At 35.7% G+C, this 16,645-nt stretch overlaps 1 protein-coding gene across 2 annotated transcripts in view; it reads right to left on the reverse strand.

Moving 5' to 3' along the window:
* The window catches only part of LOC131148614 (uncharacterized), a 42,477-nt gene that overhangs the window by 11,065 nt on the left and 14,767 nt on the right, over positions 1-16,645 (reverse strand). For both annotated transcript variants that reach the window (XM_058098449.1, XM_058098450.1), the window contains exon 4: positions 13,152-13,218. In XM_058098449.1, coding sequence (XP_057954432.1) covers positions 13,152-13,218 — 67 coding nt within the window. The remainder of the gene's footprint in view (positions 1-13,151; positions 13,219-16,645) is intronic.

A 16,645-nucleotide genomic window follows, 5' to 3' on the forward strand; every position in this document is an offset into this window, starting at 1 on the left:
AATGAAGATTATACAAATACGTAAAAACACACGCACACACACAGAGATTGCTTTTGACATCCCCTTTTTTGGCATAACTAAGACAAATGATCTCTAAGTCATTGGCCAATAGGTTTAATTTTTAATAAATAAATATAGTACAGATTTCTGTGGAATTTTTTTCCCACTATAGATGAAGAGAATGACCAAAAACAAACACATATAAAAGATAGCAACAAAAACTCAATTAATCAGCATATTCATGACATGAACAAATCAACCACCCAAGAACAAAGTCAACATCAATTGTCCTATAAAATGTAAAGAGTCCAAACTTCATCTCCATTGTTATTATCTTCATATTTGCCAACCATACTTCTTAAAAAATATTATTCTGATATGAAACTTTCAGGTAATTTTGACAAATAGTAAGGGATGATTCTGTCAACGAAACAGCAAAGCAAAAGAATCCAAGGAGTCAACAGCTTGTCCTTCATGGGCTGTGCTTGGTGCCAAGGATTCAGCGGCTTGTCCCTCATGGGCTGTGCTTGATGCTCAGATTACGTCTTGGCTTCTTGGCCCGGTTGAGCCACATTGTCCCCAACTTGCAACCTTATTGCACCGCTCAATCCATGTGGACTTATTTAAAAACAGTATATCATCAAGATAACGGTGCCCGTTGTTTTCACTTAGAGCATGTAATTGCCATGTTTCAACATGACAATCGTTCCATCCAAGACTAATATTCGGGGTTTCCGACTCTTTGGAATGAATATTCTGATCTGGCTACTGCGAATGTTCCTGTTGCCTTTCTTCCCATTATTCAACGTCTTCACGAGATTAGTCATGGTGATCAGTTTCTTATGAAACTCCGCCCCAAGTATGAATCTATTCGTTCGTCTCTACTAAATCACTCTTCTGTTCCTTCTCTTGATGTTTGTTTTGGTGAGTTACTTCGTGAAGAACAATGGCTTAGTACTCAAGTTACTCAGGAACAATCTCAGGGTAGTTCAAGGTTTGTCCCTGTGGCTTATGCTGCTCAACGAGGAGGACCGCCTGCGCATTCTACTACCTTGCAATGTTTTTGTTGCAAAGAATTTGGGCATATCGCTGCTAATTGTTCCAAGAAATTCTGCTCTTATTGCAAGAAGAAGGGTCACATTATCAAAAATTCTTAAGAGTGTACATAAGATTCTTAAAAGTGTACATAAGATTCCCATGTCAATGTTTGGTTGAACATGGAAATCCTAGTAGACATTTCAAGAAGATGACCATGTCAATGTTTGGTTGAACACGGAAATCCTAGTACCCTGCTCTTCTACTGTGATTCTCCTCTCCTTTGAGGAGCAGTTCTTAGATCCTCATCAAGTCAGTTCTCATTTTAAACCAAGTATTGTGTATACGCGATGCTCCCGCCCACAGTCTCTTTCGGTAGCTCATCCGATATCTTATCGTACCACGCTCCAGATTCAGTCACTTGCAGCACCTCCAAAGCCTTTGGTGTGTCACTCTTCTCGAGTGTCTGTACCCCCAGATAGGTATGGGTTTCCCTCTTCAAGTTTTGGCAATTCTGTTTCAGCTCTAACTACTACTTTGTCCAATTTAGATATTCCCACATCCTACTCACACGTTGCCAAGCATTATTGTTGTCGACAAGCTATGTAGGAAGAAATTGCCGCTCTAGAGGCCAATCACACATGGGACATTGAGCCTTGTCATCCCACCATTGTTCCTCTGGGTTGTAAATGGGTTTACTCAGTCAAGGTCCGATCTGATGGAAGTCTGGATCGTTTCAAAGCTTGCCTTGTTGCACTTGGGAATAATCAAGAATATGGTGTCAATTATGAAGAGACTTTTGCTCCTGTGGCTAAGATGACTATTGTTCGTATGATTCTTGCTATTGTTGCTTCCAGTGATTGGTCACTACATCAAATGGATGTCAATAATGCTTTTCTTCACGGGGATCTTAAAGAGTGTATTTATATGAAGCCCCGCCCGAGCTTGTTTCCCTCTCCGACTTTCATGTGTGTAAGCTTCGTTGCTCTCTTTATGGTCTCGAACAAACTCTGAGTGCCTGATTTCATAAATTTTGCACCACTTTATTACAATTTTCATTCAAGCAGAGCAAGTATGACACTTCATTATTTCTTCGGAAATCAGACATGGGTATTGTTGTTATTTTGGTTTATGTTGATGATATTGTGATTACTGGTTCCGATTCTGCTTTACTTGCTCAGCTCAAGACTCATCTCTCAGAGTCCTTTCATATGAAAGATCTTGGGTCTCTGACATATTTTCTTGGTCTTGAGGCGAATCATAGTCACTCAGGTATTTCACTCAATCAACATAAGTATGCAAGTGACTTGGTGGCCACAGCTGGCCTTCAGAAGGGTACTTCTGTTGATACTCCCATGGAATTAAATGTCAAGCTTCGCAAAGAGGAGGGTGACTTATTTGCTAATCCCAGTTTATATCGGAAGTTGGTGAGTAGTCTTGTCTATCTCACCATTACTAGACCAAACATTTCTTTTGCTATACAGCAAGTCAGCTAGTTTCTTCAGACTCCTCGTCATCTTCATTTGGCCGTTGTCTGTACGATCATACGCTATGTTCAAGGCACTTCTACCCGAGGTTTATTCTTACCTACAGGCAGCCTTGCTGCTTATAGCGATGATGATTGGGCTGGTTGTGCAGATACACGTCGCTCCATCACTGGTTGGTGTGTGTTCTTAGGTGATGTAATGATCTCCTGGAAGAGTAAGAAGCAAGACAAAGTTTCTAAGTCATCGACGGAATCTGAATACCAAGCGATGTCTCTTGCTTGTTCTGAAATTATTTGGCATCGAGGTTTGCTTGCTAAGCTAGATTTTTTAGAGACCAATCCTACACCTCTACATGCTGATAATAAGGGTGCTATAAAGATCACGACCAATCCTTTCTATCATGAGTGCACGAAGCATATTGAAGTCAATTTTCACTCTATCTGTGAAGCACTTGAAGCTTGTGTTATCACTCTTCCACACATTTCCACTGAATTACAAATTGCGGATACCTTCACCAAGGCTCTCACTCGTCATCGACATTGCTTCCTAAGTAACAAATTGATGCTTGTTGATCAACCTGCATCAATTTGAGGGGCGCTGTCAACGGAACAACAAACAGCAAAGCAAAAGATTTCTTTCCTTACTTTAGCCCACATTATTTCCTTATTTTTCAATTCATTATTTTGTACAGTTAGCACATATTTAGTTTGCATGTATAGGGCTTGACAGATTATAGTTCACATGTATAGGGCTAGAATCATGCTAGACCTTATTTACTTCCCATGTATAGCATTCTTGTAAAGTCTATATATAATATACAGAACTCATGGCCAAATCATTCGGCCATTCACACGATACTTTGATAGTTTCAATAATCACATCCATCATGTTCCACACCCATAAGTCATTCCTATGACCTGAAGGAAATCATAATATTCACGAGCATTTTTTAAAATTAACATTGCATCAATTGATATAGCATAAATGATGAGGATGACAACTTTCCTAAATTCTATCCATATGTTAATCCAAACAAATAAAATTTCAACTCGAAAATCAGAAATCTCATTTTTCTTCCATCATCAAGATTAAGGCTTAAAAATCATGCAACATGTATAATAAATAAAATAAAGTGCTGTCCAGACAGTGCACCATTGTTTATCTTTGTATTAAGACATTTTGTCGTCTATGGAAGACGAGAAGCCCTCAAAGCTGAGACAAAAAGGAAAGCAAAAATTCAGAACAAATTCATTTAAATATTTCAAATCATTGCCATCATAATTAACGGAGCATTTCAAATTATCCAGTTTTTTTTCCGCTTTTTCTTCTTACTCTTCCCGCATTCAACCTAACTTCCTAACCTCCAGGACCCATCAAGGTCAAAGCCCATTTTATCCAAAATTTCTTGAGCCTCAATGCTTCCTCATCCACCCTGTGCTCTGAATAAATGGGTGTTGGTAAAGTACCATCCCCTTTTTCTGCTCGGTAATACAGAACTGATTCAACGATAGGAGACACAAACCCAACTACAAATTGCTTACAATTCAAAAAATCAAATATATAAAATAGCATTCACATCCGCTTGATAATTACCAGAATACTAGAAAGTTAAGTTTTTCAACCATCTGACCTTGAACCAAACAAGACAGGTTTCCTTTCCTTCAAAGGCTCTTCTATTTCTCTCACTTCACACAATCCAAAAATAATTGTGGGGGGAATTAGCTGTGCAGTTTTCTTTCTTTTTAGTGCAGACTCTAATTCCCAACAAAGGCAACACATTGCCAGTAGTACCAGCCTTAACCCAAGAAAGACCCACTGCAGAGACTGTAGTCACCCAAAGTTCTCGGCCAAAGAACAGTGAAAGAGCTGGTGATGGACACCAACAGATTCTCCATTTTGCACAAAAGTATATGCTAAAACCAGTATCTTGTAAATTGTCAATAATGAGGACACTCTCCAAGACTGTCTCGCAAGTAAAGAAAGCTAATTTATTGGTCCCCTGACGCAGGACAAGGTGGAATTAAAGGAATAATAACAGAAATGCAGGAGAGAAGGGACGAGAAGGGACGAAGAAAGAAGGACAAAGAAAAGAAGAAAAGAAAAACTGTGCATAGAGAGGGAGGGAAGAAAGAACACTTGCAAAATTCAAACAGATCAAAAACTGTCTCATGCATACTATTGAGTATTTATACCCTACAATTGGCTAAAACACATAATACATAGAATTACCCAGCACAATGTCTAAACTCAAGCATATTGTCCTAAATGTATTGTAAAAATATGTGTACCAAACAAGTGGCCTAAACGATAAGGATAGTTTGCCATCCTACTCCCCCATCTGCAAGGAACTCAACTCCAGAGAGCGTAATTCAAGATATAACCTTAACAGCTCAAAAGCCCACTCATGAACTGCAACCAGACCAAGCCATGTAGCTTCCAAAGCAGCACAACCTCTCCACTCAACCAAATATTGGAAAAAGAAAGAAAACAACCTGAGGAGAAATTATAACCCGTCATCTAGAATAGCCTCGACAGTGTCCTGTGGCTGAGAAAAACAGGAGGAGCTTGAGGAACTATAGAATCTACATGAGCACTGGATGACAACACAGCATGCTCAAAAGTGCTTCAGTAAGTTGTTAAATCCTCGACGTTGGAAACTTGATTAATGATCATATGTTCAAGAAACTCAAGTAAATATGCATTAGATCCAATTTTTCTTAAGGACAAAGAACTGCCAAAGGCGCAGACATGGAACACTCTAAAGGAATTTATGGGGTAGCATTCAAGTCTAATGTGAACCATGACAATATGACACTATCACCCACATTAGATTCTCTAATCCTACTTGCACAGCAAGTTTACAAACCATATTACTCATGGCATGTTTTTGCCTCACCTCAAAACACAAACTCATGGATATGACGTACAAAAGCCTGAACAGGCTTCGAATCCTGGCCTTTGGCATCAAGGGAACCTAAATGCACAGGATTAGTAACTGAGACAAACTCAAGAAGACTCATCTATGGACCTATTCACAAAAATACTATAAGCAACTCAACAATAAGTAGCACTAGCCACTAAGTCCCAATTCTCTATTTTTCTCCTACCTGCCTATTCAAGTTAGCACGCTCTGTTGAATTTAATCTTCAGTGGGGAAGACTAGGTAACTGGGATCCAGGAACCAAATATATAGCATGCTGAATATTTTTCATACACAGCAACTCACTAGGGAGCCCATAAGAGACAACATTTGAACACTAGTGAATAATTCATTGACCTTCAAACCCCCCCCCCCCCCCCCCTTTGACTACAATAGCTAACAAGAACCCACTCTTCAACCTCTCTTTCTCAAACGCCATACAGTCTAGTATATGGAATCCTTTCCTAACAGGGACTGCAGGACTGGCTTCTTATTTCTAGAGTCCTTGGTTATGAGCTTGGTAGGATTAAGCATTATGCTTTTCCCCTTGTATCAGAACACATGCGTTCTCCCTACCACGATGACAGGTGCAAGCCTCAAGGCATTAGAAGCATAAGGCATTGAGATTTTTATTTTTATATGAACTAAATAAATGATTACATCTATATTGAAAAAATAGAGAAATTAGAAAAGTACAAATAACATCTGAAATTCATATATGATTAGTAAAATACTTATTGGCCATTCTAAGACTTAATTTCATTCAAGTAAACCGTGCTCAAAGATGATCATAGCATTACAAAGTTCAAATATTATTCAAGCTCCAATTCTTAATTGCTTTGGAAAAGTCTAGGTAAGCAGAGTTTACAGATTCACTCCCTCCCTTCACCAAACTCCCTAAAAGAAAGAGAAAGCATACTCTCCAAAGAAGGGCAAACCAATTGCTCCCCAAAAAAACCAAATAATATAATTTCAGATCTCCAATGAACAATAGTAATCAAAAACAAAATGCAGCCACCACCCTACAGAGCAGACATTAGGAAATAAATATTATTTGCCCTTCTTTTCTGAAGAAGGTCAATGGTCTTAATTCTTGTAAGGACTGCAATGCAGAGAAAAACCTTGATTTTGGAAGGAATCTTAAATTTCCAAACAAATAGACTTATCCAAAAATAAGCAACATCAGTTACATACATGATATCAAACTCTTACGAAACTTGATTGTGCACCACTCCAGATTGCTACCATGTTCCTAAAAAATTCTGCAAACTTCAATAACCAATCAAATAGCCCTAACCTGAGCATCTTCCACACTCGAACCCTTTAACTTTTGAAGCAGCCCTAATCTGCCAAGCAGTGTCCTGGGAATTCATTTGCATACCCCCAGTGACTATAGAATTCCTTTGTATACCGGCTATACCCCCAGTAACTATGTGAGAGTACTCCGCAACAAGATTCACCTTTTACTTCCTGAGATCACCATGAGACTCCCCGCTAGTGTGAATCTTTTCTTCTTGGAGAACCCACCTATCTAGAGAGAGATTGTTGCCAAAGCTCAGGAATCATTTTATACTTTGTCACTGGCGAACCCCATTGCCTCCATCCCATGTACCCAGCAGACCTGGTTTAAGCAACTCAGTACCATCATCAATCATTCTTCCAACAGCTTCACAGCTTCTAGCAACCCACCTTGCTGTTAACTTAGCTGCCCCACCATCATCAATTCTTGAGTTTTCAGTAGTGCTTGCTAATGACTTGGCCTTGGACCTATGACAGAGTTAGTTGGAGTTGTATGGACAAGTTTTTGCAAGAAAGGGTTTTGGTGAACAATGGTGCCAATGATTAAAAGGTTGTTTATCTAATGTATGGTTCTCCGTCATTGTGAATGGGGAACCTAAGTCTTGGATTAGGTCTTCTAGAGGCATTAGCCAGCAGGACCCACTCTCACCTTTTCTGTTTGTCCTAGTAGCTGATATTTTGAGTAGAATGGTGGATAGGGCTGTGGATCAAGGATCGGTGAAAGGTTTGAAAGTGGGGAGAGGGTGTGGTGGTTTCTCATCTTCAATTTGCAGATGATAGTATTTTCTTTGTAGAGGATCATAGGCTTTCTTTCAGATGTATTTTGGGTATCCTCCATGTTTTTGAGAGGGTGTAGGGGCTGAAAATAAAAAAGTGATCAAGCCAATATTAATATGCTTCTTGAGCATGTGAGGAGGCGGACTTCAGTGGTGGCGTGTGGTCTTTTGGAGTGGCCTTTGACTTACTTGGAGGTCCCTATAGGGGGAATCCTAAATCAATGGATTTTCAGAATTTGGTGGTGGAAAGAGTGGCCAAGAGGTTGGATGGTTGGAAAGGGGCACTTTTTTACCTTGGGGGCAGAAATACACTTATCCATGCTTGTTTATCTAGCATTCCCTTATATTATTTGTCTATTTTTAAAATTCCAGTGGGGATTGCGAATAAGATTGAGAAAATAATGAGATATTTCTTACAGTCAAGAATTGAGGGTTTTCGGATCATTTAGTTAGGTGGGATGAGGGATGCAGGTCTAAAACAGAAGCAGGGCTGGGTCTTGGAAATTTGGTGTCTAAAAACATCTCTCCTAGCTAAATGGTCATGGTGTTTTCCTTTAGAAGAAAATTCCCTTTGGCATAAAGTGATTAAAAAGTAAGCATGGGTTGGATGTGGGATACCACCATTAGTTTGCGATGTTCTTCAAAGAGTCCATGGAAACGTTTTTTTTTTTTTTATAGTTATCCCTTATTCACTCCTCACGCTAATTTTTTTGGGAGGAGGGGTTCTTAGATTCATTTTTGGAAAGATCTGTGGTTGGGGAATGATGTTCTATCCACATCTTTTCCTTGCCTCTTCCGATTGAGCTCAGGGCTAGATAGTATGATTTCATTTTTGTGGTCGATTTGGGTTTGGTTTCTTGGAACTTTCATTTAAAAAGATCTATAAATGATAGAGAGATGATGAAACTTTCCTTGTTGTCATTATTGAATAATTGTCATCTATCTTCAGATAAGGATACTCAGTATTGGGCTTTGGATCATTTAAGAGTTTATTCTTGTAAATATTTTTCCAAGTTTTCAACCCGTTCCAACTCTTGTTTCCTCTATTTTCATGTATTTGGAGGCCAAAGCTCCACCAAAGATTAAAGCTTTCATTTGGCTAACTGCAGTCTGTGCTAATAAAATAAATACTAATAATTTGTTGCAAATTACGAGACCTTTGAAGGCCTTATCTCCAGATATTTATGTTCTTTGTTATTTAAAAATTCTGAGCCGACTCCTCATTTGTTTTTACACTGATTTTTCTTGGAGCATCTGGAATAATTTATTTGGGGTGTTGGGAGAAGCTTGGGTTTGTCCAGTGATGATGAATGGATTGTTGGCCATCTCTTTTGAGGGCTTCCGAAGGAAAAAGGATAGGACTGCTCTGTGGAAGTGTGGAATAGTTGCAGTTCTGTGGGGTTTGTGGTTGGAGCAAAATGCACGGATTTTTTCAGGGATAAAATTGAGTAGGCAACTAGTTGGGGAGAAGATTCATTGTTGGGCTTCTTTATGGTGCGTTCGCTTAGGTTGCTTTAGGGAGCGAGTTTTTAGGAAATTCAATGAGATTGGAGAAATTTTTTGCTATTATATTTCAAAGTTTTTTTTTTTTTTTAAGTTTCTTTCTTTTTTATAGATTTTCCCAGATTTTTGATTTATTATCATGAGTTCTTACCAAATTCACCTAGATCAAGGAAGTAGACCGGGTTAGTATAAAGGGTGAGGGTAAATAAATTAGTTCAAGAAACTAAGATAAGACTAGCAACCTGGAATATAGAGACTCTTACAAAAAAAAAGTATGGAATTGGTGGAAATAATGTTTAGAAGAAAAATTAACTTAATATGCCTTTAAGGGAAAAAATGGGTAGGAGAGAAAGCTAGAGAAATTGAAAAATCAAGATCTAAACTTTGGTACACTGGTAAAGAGAAACATAAAAATGGAGTGGGTATTATTGTAGATAAAGACATAAAAGATAATGTAGTAGATGTTAAAAGAATATGGGATAGGATCATTAAAATCAGGATAGCTTTAGGTCGGGAGATAGTGAATGTCATTAGTGCATATGCTCCCCAAATAGGCTTAGTATAAAATCTGAAAAGGTAATTTTGGGAAGATGGATAGTATTTTACAAGGGATACCAATGTCTAAAACGACATTCATAGGAGCTGATTTGAATGGTCACAATGGTAAGGATAATATAGGATATGAGAGGATACATGGAGACCATGGATATGGAGATAAAAATGAGGCCGGTGATACAATCTTAGATTTTGCCATATCTTACGATTTGATTATATGGAATACTTGTTTTATAAAAACAGAAGAACACTTCATAACTTTCAAGAGTGGGTATAATAAAAGCCAAATAGATTTATTCTTAACTAAGAATGGGGATCGTCTATCTTGTAAGGATTGTAAAGTTATTTCAGGTGAAAATCTAGCTACACAACATAGAGTCTTAGTACTATATATACTTATTAAAAAATGGAAGAGAAAGAGTAGTATAAATCAACACAAAAGGACTAGATGGTGGAACTTGAAAGGAGATAACACAGTAAAATTCAAAAATAAGGTTGATGCAAATACTGTCTGGAATAAAATGGCAAATTCTATCGTAAGGATACCAAAAGAGGTTTTAGGTGAGTCCAAAGGAAGATACTCAAGTAATAAAGAAAGTTGGTGGTGCGATTAAAAAGTTCAAAAAATCGCTAAGACAAAAATAAATTGGTATAAAATATGGCAAAATTGTAGAAATATAGAAAATCTTGAAAAATATAAAGAAGCGAGAAAAAATGTAAAACAACTATCAATAAAACTAAACATAGAGCTAGAGAAAAAAAAAAATGTAAAGATTTAGGTGATGTAAAATGTATTAAGGAAGAGAATGATAATGTCTTAATTAGAGAAGAAGACAAAAGAGAGAGGTGGCGGAGATACTTTGATAAGTTGTTTAATGAAAACCAAAATGAAATATTGAACCTATAAGTGACAATCGAGGAGAAGACTAAAAATAGGAGATTTATTCACAAAATTAGAGTCTTTGAAATTAAGATGGCATTAAAAAAGATGAAGAGTGGATAATCTATAGGCCAGATAAAATACCAATTGAAGTTTGAAATGTTTAGGAGATAAAGGAATTATTTGGTTAACTTATTCAACACTACTATAAAAACCAAGAAAATGCCAAAAGAATGGAGGAAAACTATATTCGTACCTTTGTGCAAAAACAAAGGTGATATTCAAAATTGTAATAACAATTATGAAAATTAAAATTATGAGTCATATAATGTAATTATGAGAAAGGGTAATTGAACATAAAATACGATTAGAAACGAAGATTTTAGATAATCAATTTGGTTGTATGCCTAGAAGATCAACAACAAAAGTTATTTATCTTTTAAGAAGTTTAATGGAAAAGTCTAGGGAAAAGAAGGACTTGCATATGGTTTTTCTTGACCTAGAGAAAGCTTATGATAGAGTACCTAGGATAGTTCTTTGGTGGGTAATAGAAAAGAATGGAGTTTGCAGTAGATATATGGAGGTTATTAAGGATATGTATGATAAAGTAGTGACTAGCGTTAGGACTATATGAGGAGATTCTAGAGAGTTTCCAATCACAAAAAGGTGTACATCAAGGTTCTACTTTGAGTCCTTATCTTTTTACTTTAGTAATTAATGAACTGAATAGGAATATCCAAAATGAGATCCCTTGGTGTATGTTGTTTGTAGATGATATCGTGTTGATGATGATAGTAGAAACGAAATGGAATCTAAACTAGAAGTTTGGAGAGCCACATTAGAGTCTAAAGGGTTTAGGATAAGTAGAAAAAAAACAAAATATATGAAATGTAATTTCAGTAATGTAAGTAGTAGCAATAGGGAGAAGCTTAAACTGGATAATCAAGAGATTAATAGCATTGATAGATTTAGAAATCTTGAATTTATTATGCAAGCTGAAGTGGAAATTAAAGAAGATGTCGTACATAGAATTAAGATAGGTTGGTTAAAATGGAGGAGTGCATTAGGTGTGTTGTGTGATCGTAGAATACCCTTAAAATTAAAAGGAAAGTTTTATAAGACAGCTATAAGGTCTGCTATGCTTTATGGTTCATAATGTTGGGACAACTAAGAAACAGCATGTACAAAAATTGAGAGTTGCTGAGATGCGTATGTTAAGGTGGATAAGTGGTTTAACATTAAAAGATAAAGTAAAAAATGAGCATATACACAATGATTTAGGAATAGCACCGCTTGAAAACAAAGATAAGGGAGGGGCGGCTTAGATGGTTTGGGCATTTGAAACGCAGGCCTAGTAGAGCACCTACAAGAAGGAGTGAGTTAGTTATTGTTTTTGGCATGAAAAGGGTAAGGGTAGGTCTAAAATAACTTAGAATGAGGTAGTGAGGAAGGATTTGATAGCCCTTAATCTAATCGAGGAAAACGCTCTAGATTGGGTGAATTGGAGGGAAAGGATTCATGTAGCCAATCCCACCTAGTGGGACTTAAGGCTTGTTGTTGTTGTTGTATGTCTTATTCTCGTCTTTGTAAATTCTTCTCTTTCTAATGAAATTTCTTCTTTTGCTAAAAACAATTTAAAAAAAAAAAAAATGACAACTTGGCCTTGAATTTTCCTTCAACCAATTTGGATAGCCTCAAAGAATCATCAAAATGGGCTTTACTTCACAAACTTTAGTAACCTCTTGGGCTGGAACAAGATTAGAAATTTCTTGAGCTAGAACATGATTAACGTGGGCTTTAACACTAATGCTCTTTGTTGAGCCACATCATTTCTTAAATGATCCATATTAAAGTTGTACACACCCAATTTTGTCCAAGGTGGAAATATCTCAATTAATTAAAGGATAAAGGTACTAATTGGTCATAACCAATTAATTGGAGGTCTCTTCACCCTTCTCTAGGACACCGCTTGTGCAATTCAAAATTGGGACTCTCAATTTCACTTTTTGAGGTTCAAAGTTTCATTTTTTTTATTTTATTATATGTGTGGGGCTTCACCCTAGAGTCTCAAATGGACCTGGCTTTCTTCAAAATTTTTAATTGTTCCTGAAGTTTTCCAGAACCAGCTGCAGTGCTTCTCTGTGAGGCAATTGGATCAATTAAAACTCTGTTGCTTGATTTTTTTATTTTTTTTTTGTAACTTTAAAAACAATTAGAGAAATTCTTCCAGCAACCTATAATTCTGAACAATATTTAGATATTTTTTACCTCTTTTTCATTTATTTGTAAGATGCATTATGTTTGTTTACACGCAAATAAATATCAGTTCATAATGTTAAAAGGGTTAAAAATTCATAACACATGTATTCAGATGTTTTAATAGATCAATAACAAATAGACTAAATGATTCGGTATTGAGTGGTTCAGCGAAGCTATGAATCTGGTTCACAAATTCAGAGTTTGATTCAGCATTCAGTATTTGATGCTTAATTTTGTCAAACACCGCCTATTTCTATAAAATACTTCGCCTTGATGTAATGCTGACCACCACATGGAGAGTGTAACTTGTTTCAGAAACCAATAAAATTCACACTGCTGATGTAATTATAAAATAATCCATGTTCTTAAATTCTTCCACAGCAGTCTAAAGTTTAAACTCAAGCAACTGACAGAAAAAATAATAAATGGAAGCTTACCTGAGTTAGGCAAAGTGCCAGAAAAATTTTCCTCTATAAATTCTTCTCTTATCTCTACAAGACCCTCCTGTATTAAGCACAATGAAAACATCAATATCAGTAGTCTAAACATGCAGTGAGGAATGCCACAAAACAAGTTGAAAACACGTTGAACTATTTAGCCACATCAAAAAATCACCATAAGAGGCAATGACGAGAAACACAGCTTAGAAGTATGATCAAGAAATTTAGAACAAGCATAAAGGCAACCGATTAACAATAACTTCAGACATGAGACAAGAACCTATTGGTAACACTCACATTTATATGAACATTCCTTGAATCTAAATGAACATTTTTTTTTATTGATTTTGTCAAAAATGACAATACACATATAATTTCTAAACAGATTACACAAGGGCAATGCAAGTTCCTTTAAAATTCTACACATTTATAGAAAAACATATTGATCTACGAGTTTTAAGAAGTATTGTGCCATATCTGCATATTGTACAAGGATCATAAGAGATTCTAATTTTTTTTTTTTTACTTATAAACTTGCTTTTATTTAAAGTTAGTCCAATTTTAATTATTAGTGCGTGAATTATTAAATTTGTCACGTGTCTTCTTGGATAAGAAAAAATATATTAAAAGAAAACAAACAAAAGTACAATAAGGGGCAAATGAGATTTTACAAGTGAATAATTTAATTTTATAAATGGGTATATTTTATCATATGCAAAGAACAAAGTGTCATTGTAAGCAGAATATTAAGAGTAATATTAAATAATTATAACAACAACAACAACAACAAAACCAAGCCTTATTCCCACTAAGTAGGGTCGGCTATATGAATCTTTTTCCGCCAATTTATGCGATCATAGACCATTTCTTTCGATAGATTCAAAGATATTAAATTCTTACTCAGTATCTCCTCCCAAGTTATTTTAGGTCTACCCCTACCCCTTCTACAGCCCCCCACAGTAACTAAGTCACTCTTCCTCACAGGTGCACTATAAGGCCTACGTTGCAAGTGTCCATACCATCTGAGTCGTCCCTCCCTTATCTTATCTTCTGTAGGAGCTACACCTAACTTACCACGAATATGTTCATTCCTTAATTTATCTTTCAATGTTATACCACTCATCCATCTAAGCATCCTCATCTCGGCAACTTTTACCTTTTAGATATTATGTTTCTTCGTCGCCCAACATTCCGATCCATATAGCATAGCTGGTCTTATAGCTGTCCTATAAAACTTCCCTTTCAATTTTAAGGGTATTCTGATCACATAGCACACTTGAAGCACTTCTCCATTTTACCCAACCTGCTTTAACTCTATGCATTACATCATCTTCAATTTCTCCTTCAGCTTGCATAATAGATCCAAAGTATCGAAATCTACAAGTGCTATTTATTTCTTCATCATCAAGTTTAACTTTGTCATCATTACTAAAATTACATTTCATATATTCTGTTTTATTTCTACTTATCTTAAAGCCTCTAGATTCCAAAGCTTCTCTCCATAATTCTAACTCAACCTCTGCTCCATCCCTAGTTTCATCAATTAATACAATATCATCTGCAAATAACAAACACCATTGAACTCCCTTTTGAATACTCTTAGTCAATTGGTCCATCACTAAAGCAAAAAGATAAGGACTCAAAGCAGATCCTTGATGTACACGTATGGTAATTGGAAATTCCCTAGTTTCTCCATCTATAATCCTTACACTAGTCATTACTCCATCGTACATATCCTTAATGACATCGGTATACCTACAACATACACCCTTTTTTTTCTAAAACCCACCATAGAACTTCCCTAGGTATCCTATCATATGCTTTCTCAAGGTCAATAAATATCATATGCAAGTCCCTCTTCTTTTCCCTAAACTTTTCCATTAATCTTCTTAAAAGATAAATAGCTTCTGTGGTAGATCTCCCAGGCATAAAACCAAATTGATTTTCTGAGATCTTCGTTTCTAACCTTAATCTTTGTTCAACTACTCTTTCCCATAGTTTCATCGTATAACTCATAAGTTTAATTCCACGATAGTTATTACAATTTTGAATATCTCCTTTAGTTTTGTATATAGGTATTAAAGTGCTTTTCCTCCATTCATCTGACATTTTCTTAATTTTTACAATTGTATTAAATAAATTAGTTAACCATATAATTCCGTTATCACCCAAGCATTTTCAAACTTCAATTGGGATGTTATCTGGTCCCCATAGATTTCTCGTTTTTCATTTTTTTAGTGCAAACTTAACTTTGTAACTCTAATTTTGCGAATAAATCTACTATTTTTAGTTTTTTCCTCATTTGGCAATTCTAAGTTTAAGCTCTCTATTTGGTTTTCATTAAACAACTTACTTAAGTAACTTCGTCACCTTTTTTTAATATCTTCGTCCTTAACCAAGACAATATCATCCTCACTTTTTATACATTTTATATTTCCTAAGTCCTTGCTCTTCCTTTCTCTAACTTTAGCAAGTTTAAATATATCTCTTTCCCCTTCTTTTGTACCTAATCTATCATACAAATTATTAAATGATCTATATTTAGCTTCACTAACGGCCTTTTTTGCATCTTTTCTTATCTCCTTATATTTTTCAAAATTATCTCTGTTTCTACATTTTTGCCACGTTTTATACCAAATTCTTTTTGTCTTTATGATTTTTTGTACATCTTTATCCCACCACCAACTTTCTTTGCTATTCGAGAATCTTCCCCTTGATTCACCTAAAATCTCTTTTACTATCTTTTTAATAGAGCTAACTAATCTATTCCAAAGAGTATTAGTATCTATCCCATCCTCTGAGGTCCAATCTCCATCTTTGATCATTTTATCTTTAAATTTTCTAATATTTTCTCTTTTTAGGTTCCACCATCTAGTTCTCCTACACTGGTTTATTTTATCTTTTTTCTTCCATTTTTTAATGCCTATATCTAACACTAAGACTCTATGTTGTGTGGTTAGGCTTTCACCTAGAATAACTTTACACTCCTTGCATGATAAACGATCTACCCTCCTAGTTAAAAAAAAAAAAAATCTATTTCTATTTTGTCCACTTTTAAAGGTTATTAAGTGTTCTTCTCTCTTCTTAAAGCAAGTATTCATTATACTAAAATCATATGACATAGCAAAGTATAAGATCATCTCCCCAGACTCATTTTTGTCTCCATATCCATATCCTCTATGTATCCTCTCATAATTTTTATTATCTCTTCCAATGTATCCATTCAGATCTCCTCCTATAAATATTTTCTCAGTCCCTAGTATGCCTTGTATAATACTATCCATATCTTCCCAAAATTGTCTCTTAAGATTTTCTGCTAAGCCAACTTGAGGAGCATAAACACTAATGATATTTATTATCTCTTGTCCTAATACCATCTTGATTTTTATAATTCTATCACTTACTCTAGTTACATCCACAACGCTATCTTTTAAGTTTTTGTCTATAATAATGCCTACTCCATTCTTATGTTTTTCTTTTCCAGTGTACCA

This window comes from Malania oleifera, chromosome 2, assembly GCF_029873635.1.
Source record: "Malania oleifera isolate guangnan ecotype guangnan chromosome 2, ASM2987363v1, whole genome shotgun sequence".
Taxonomy (NCBI): domain Eukaryota; kingdom Viridiplantae; phylum Streptophyta; class Magnoliopsida; order Santalales; family Ximeniaceae; genus Malania; species Malania oleifera.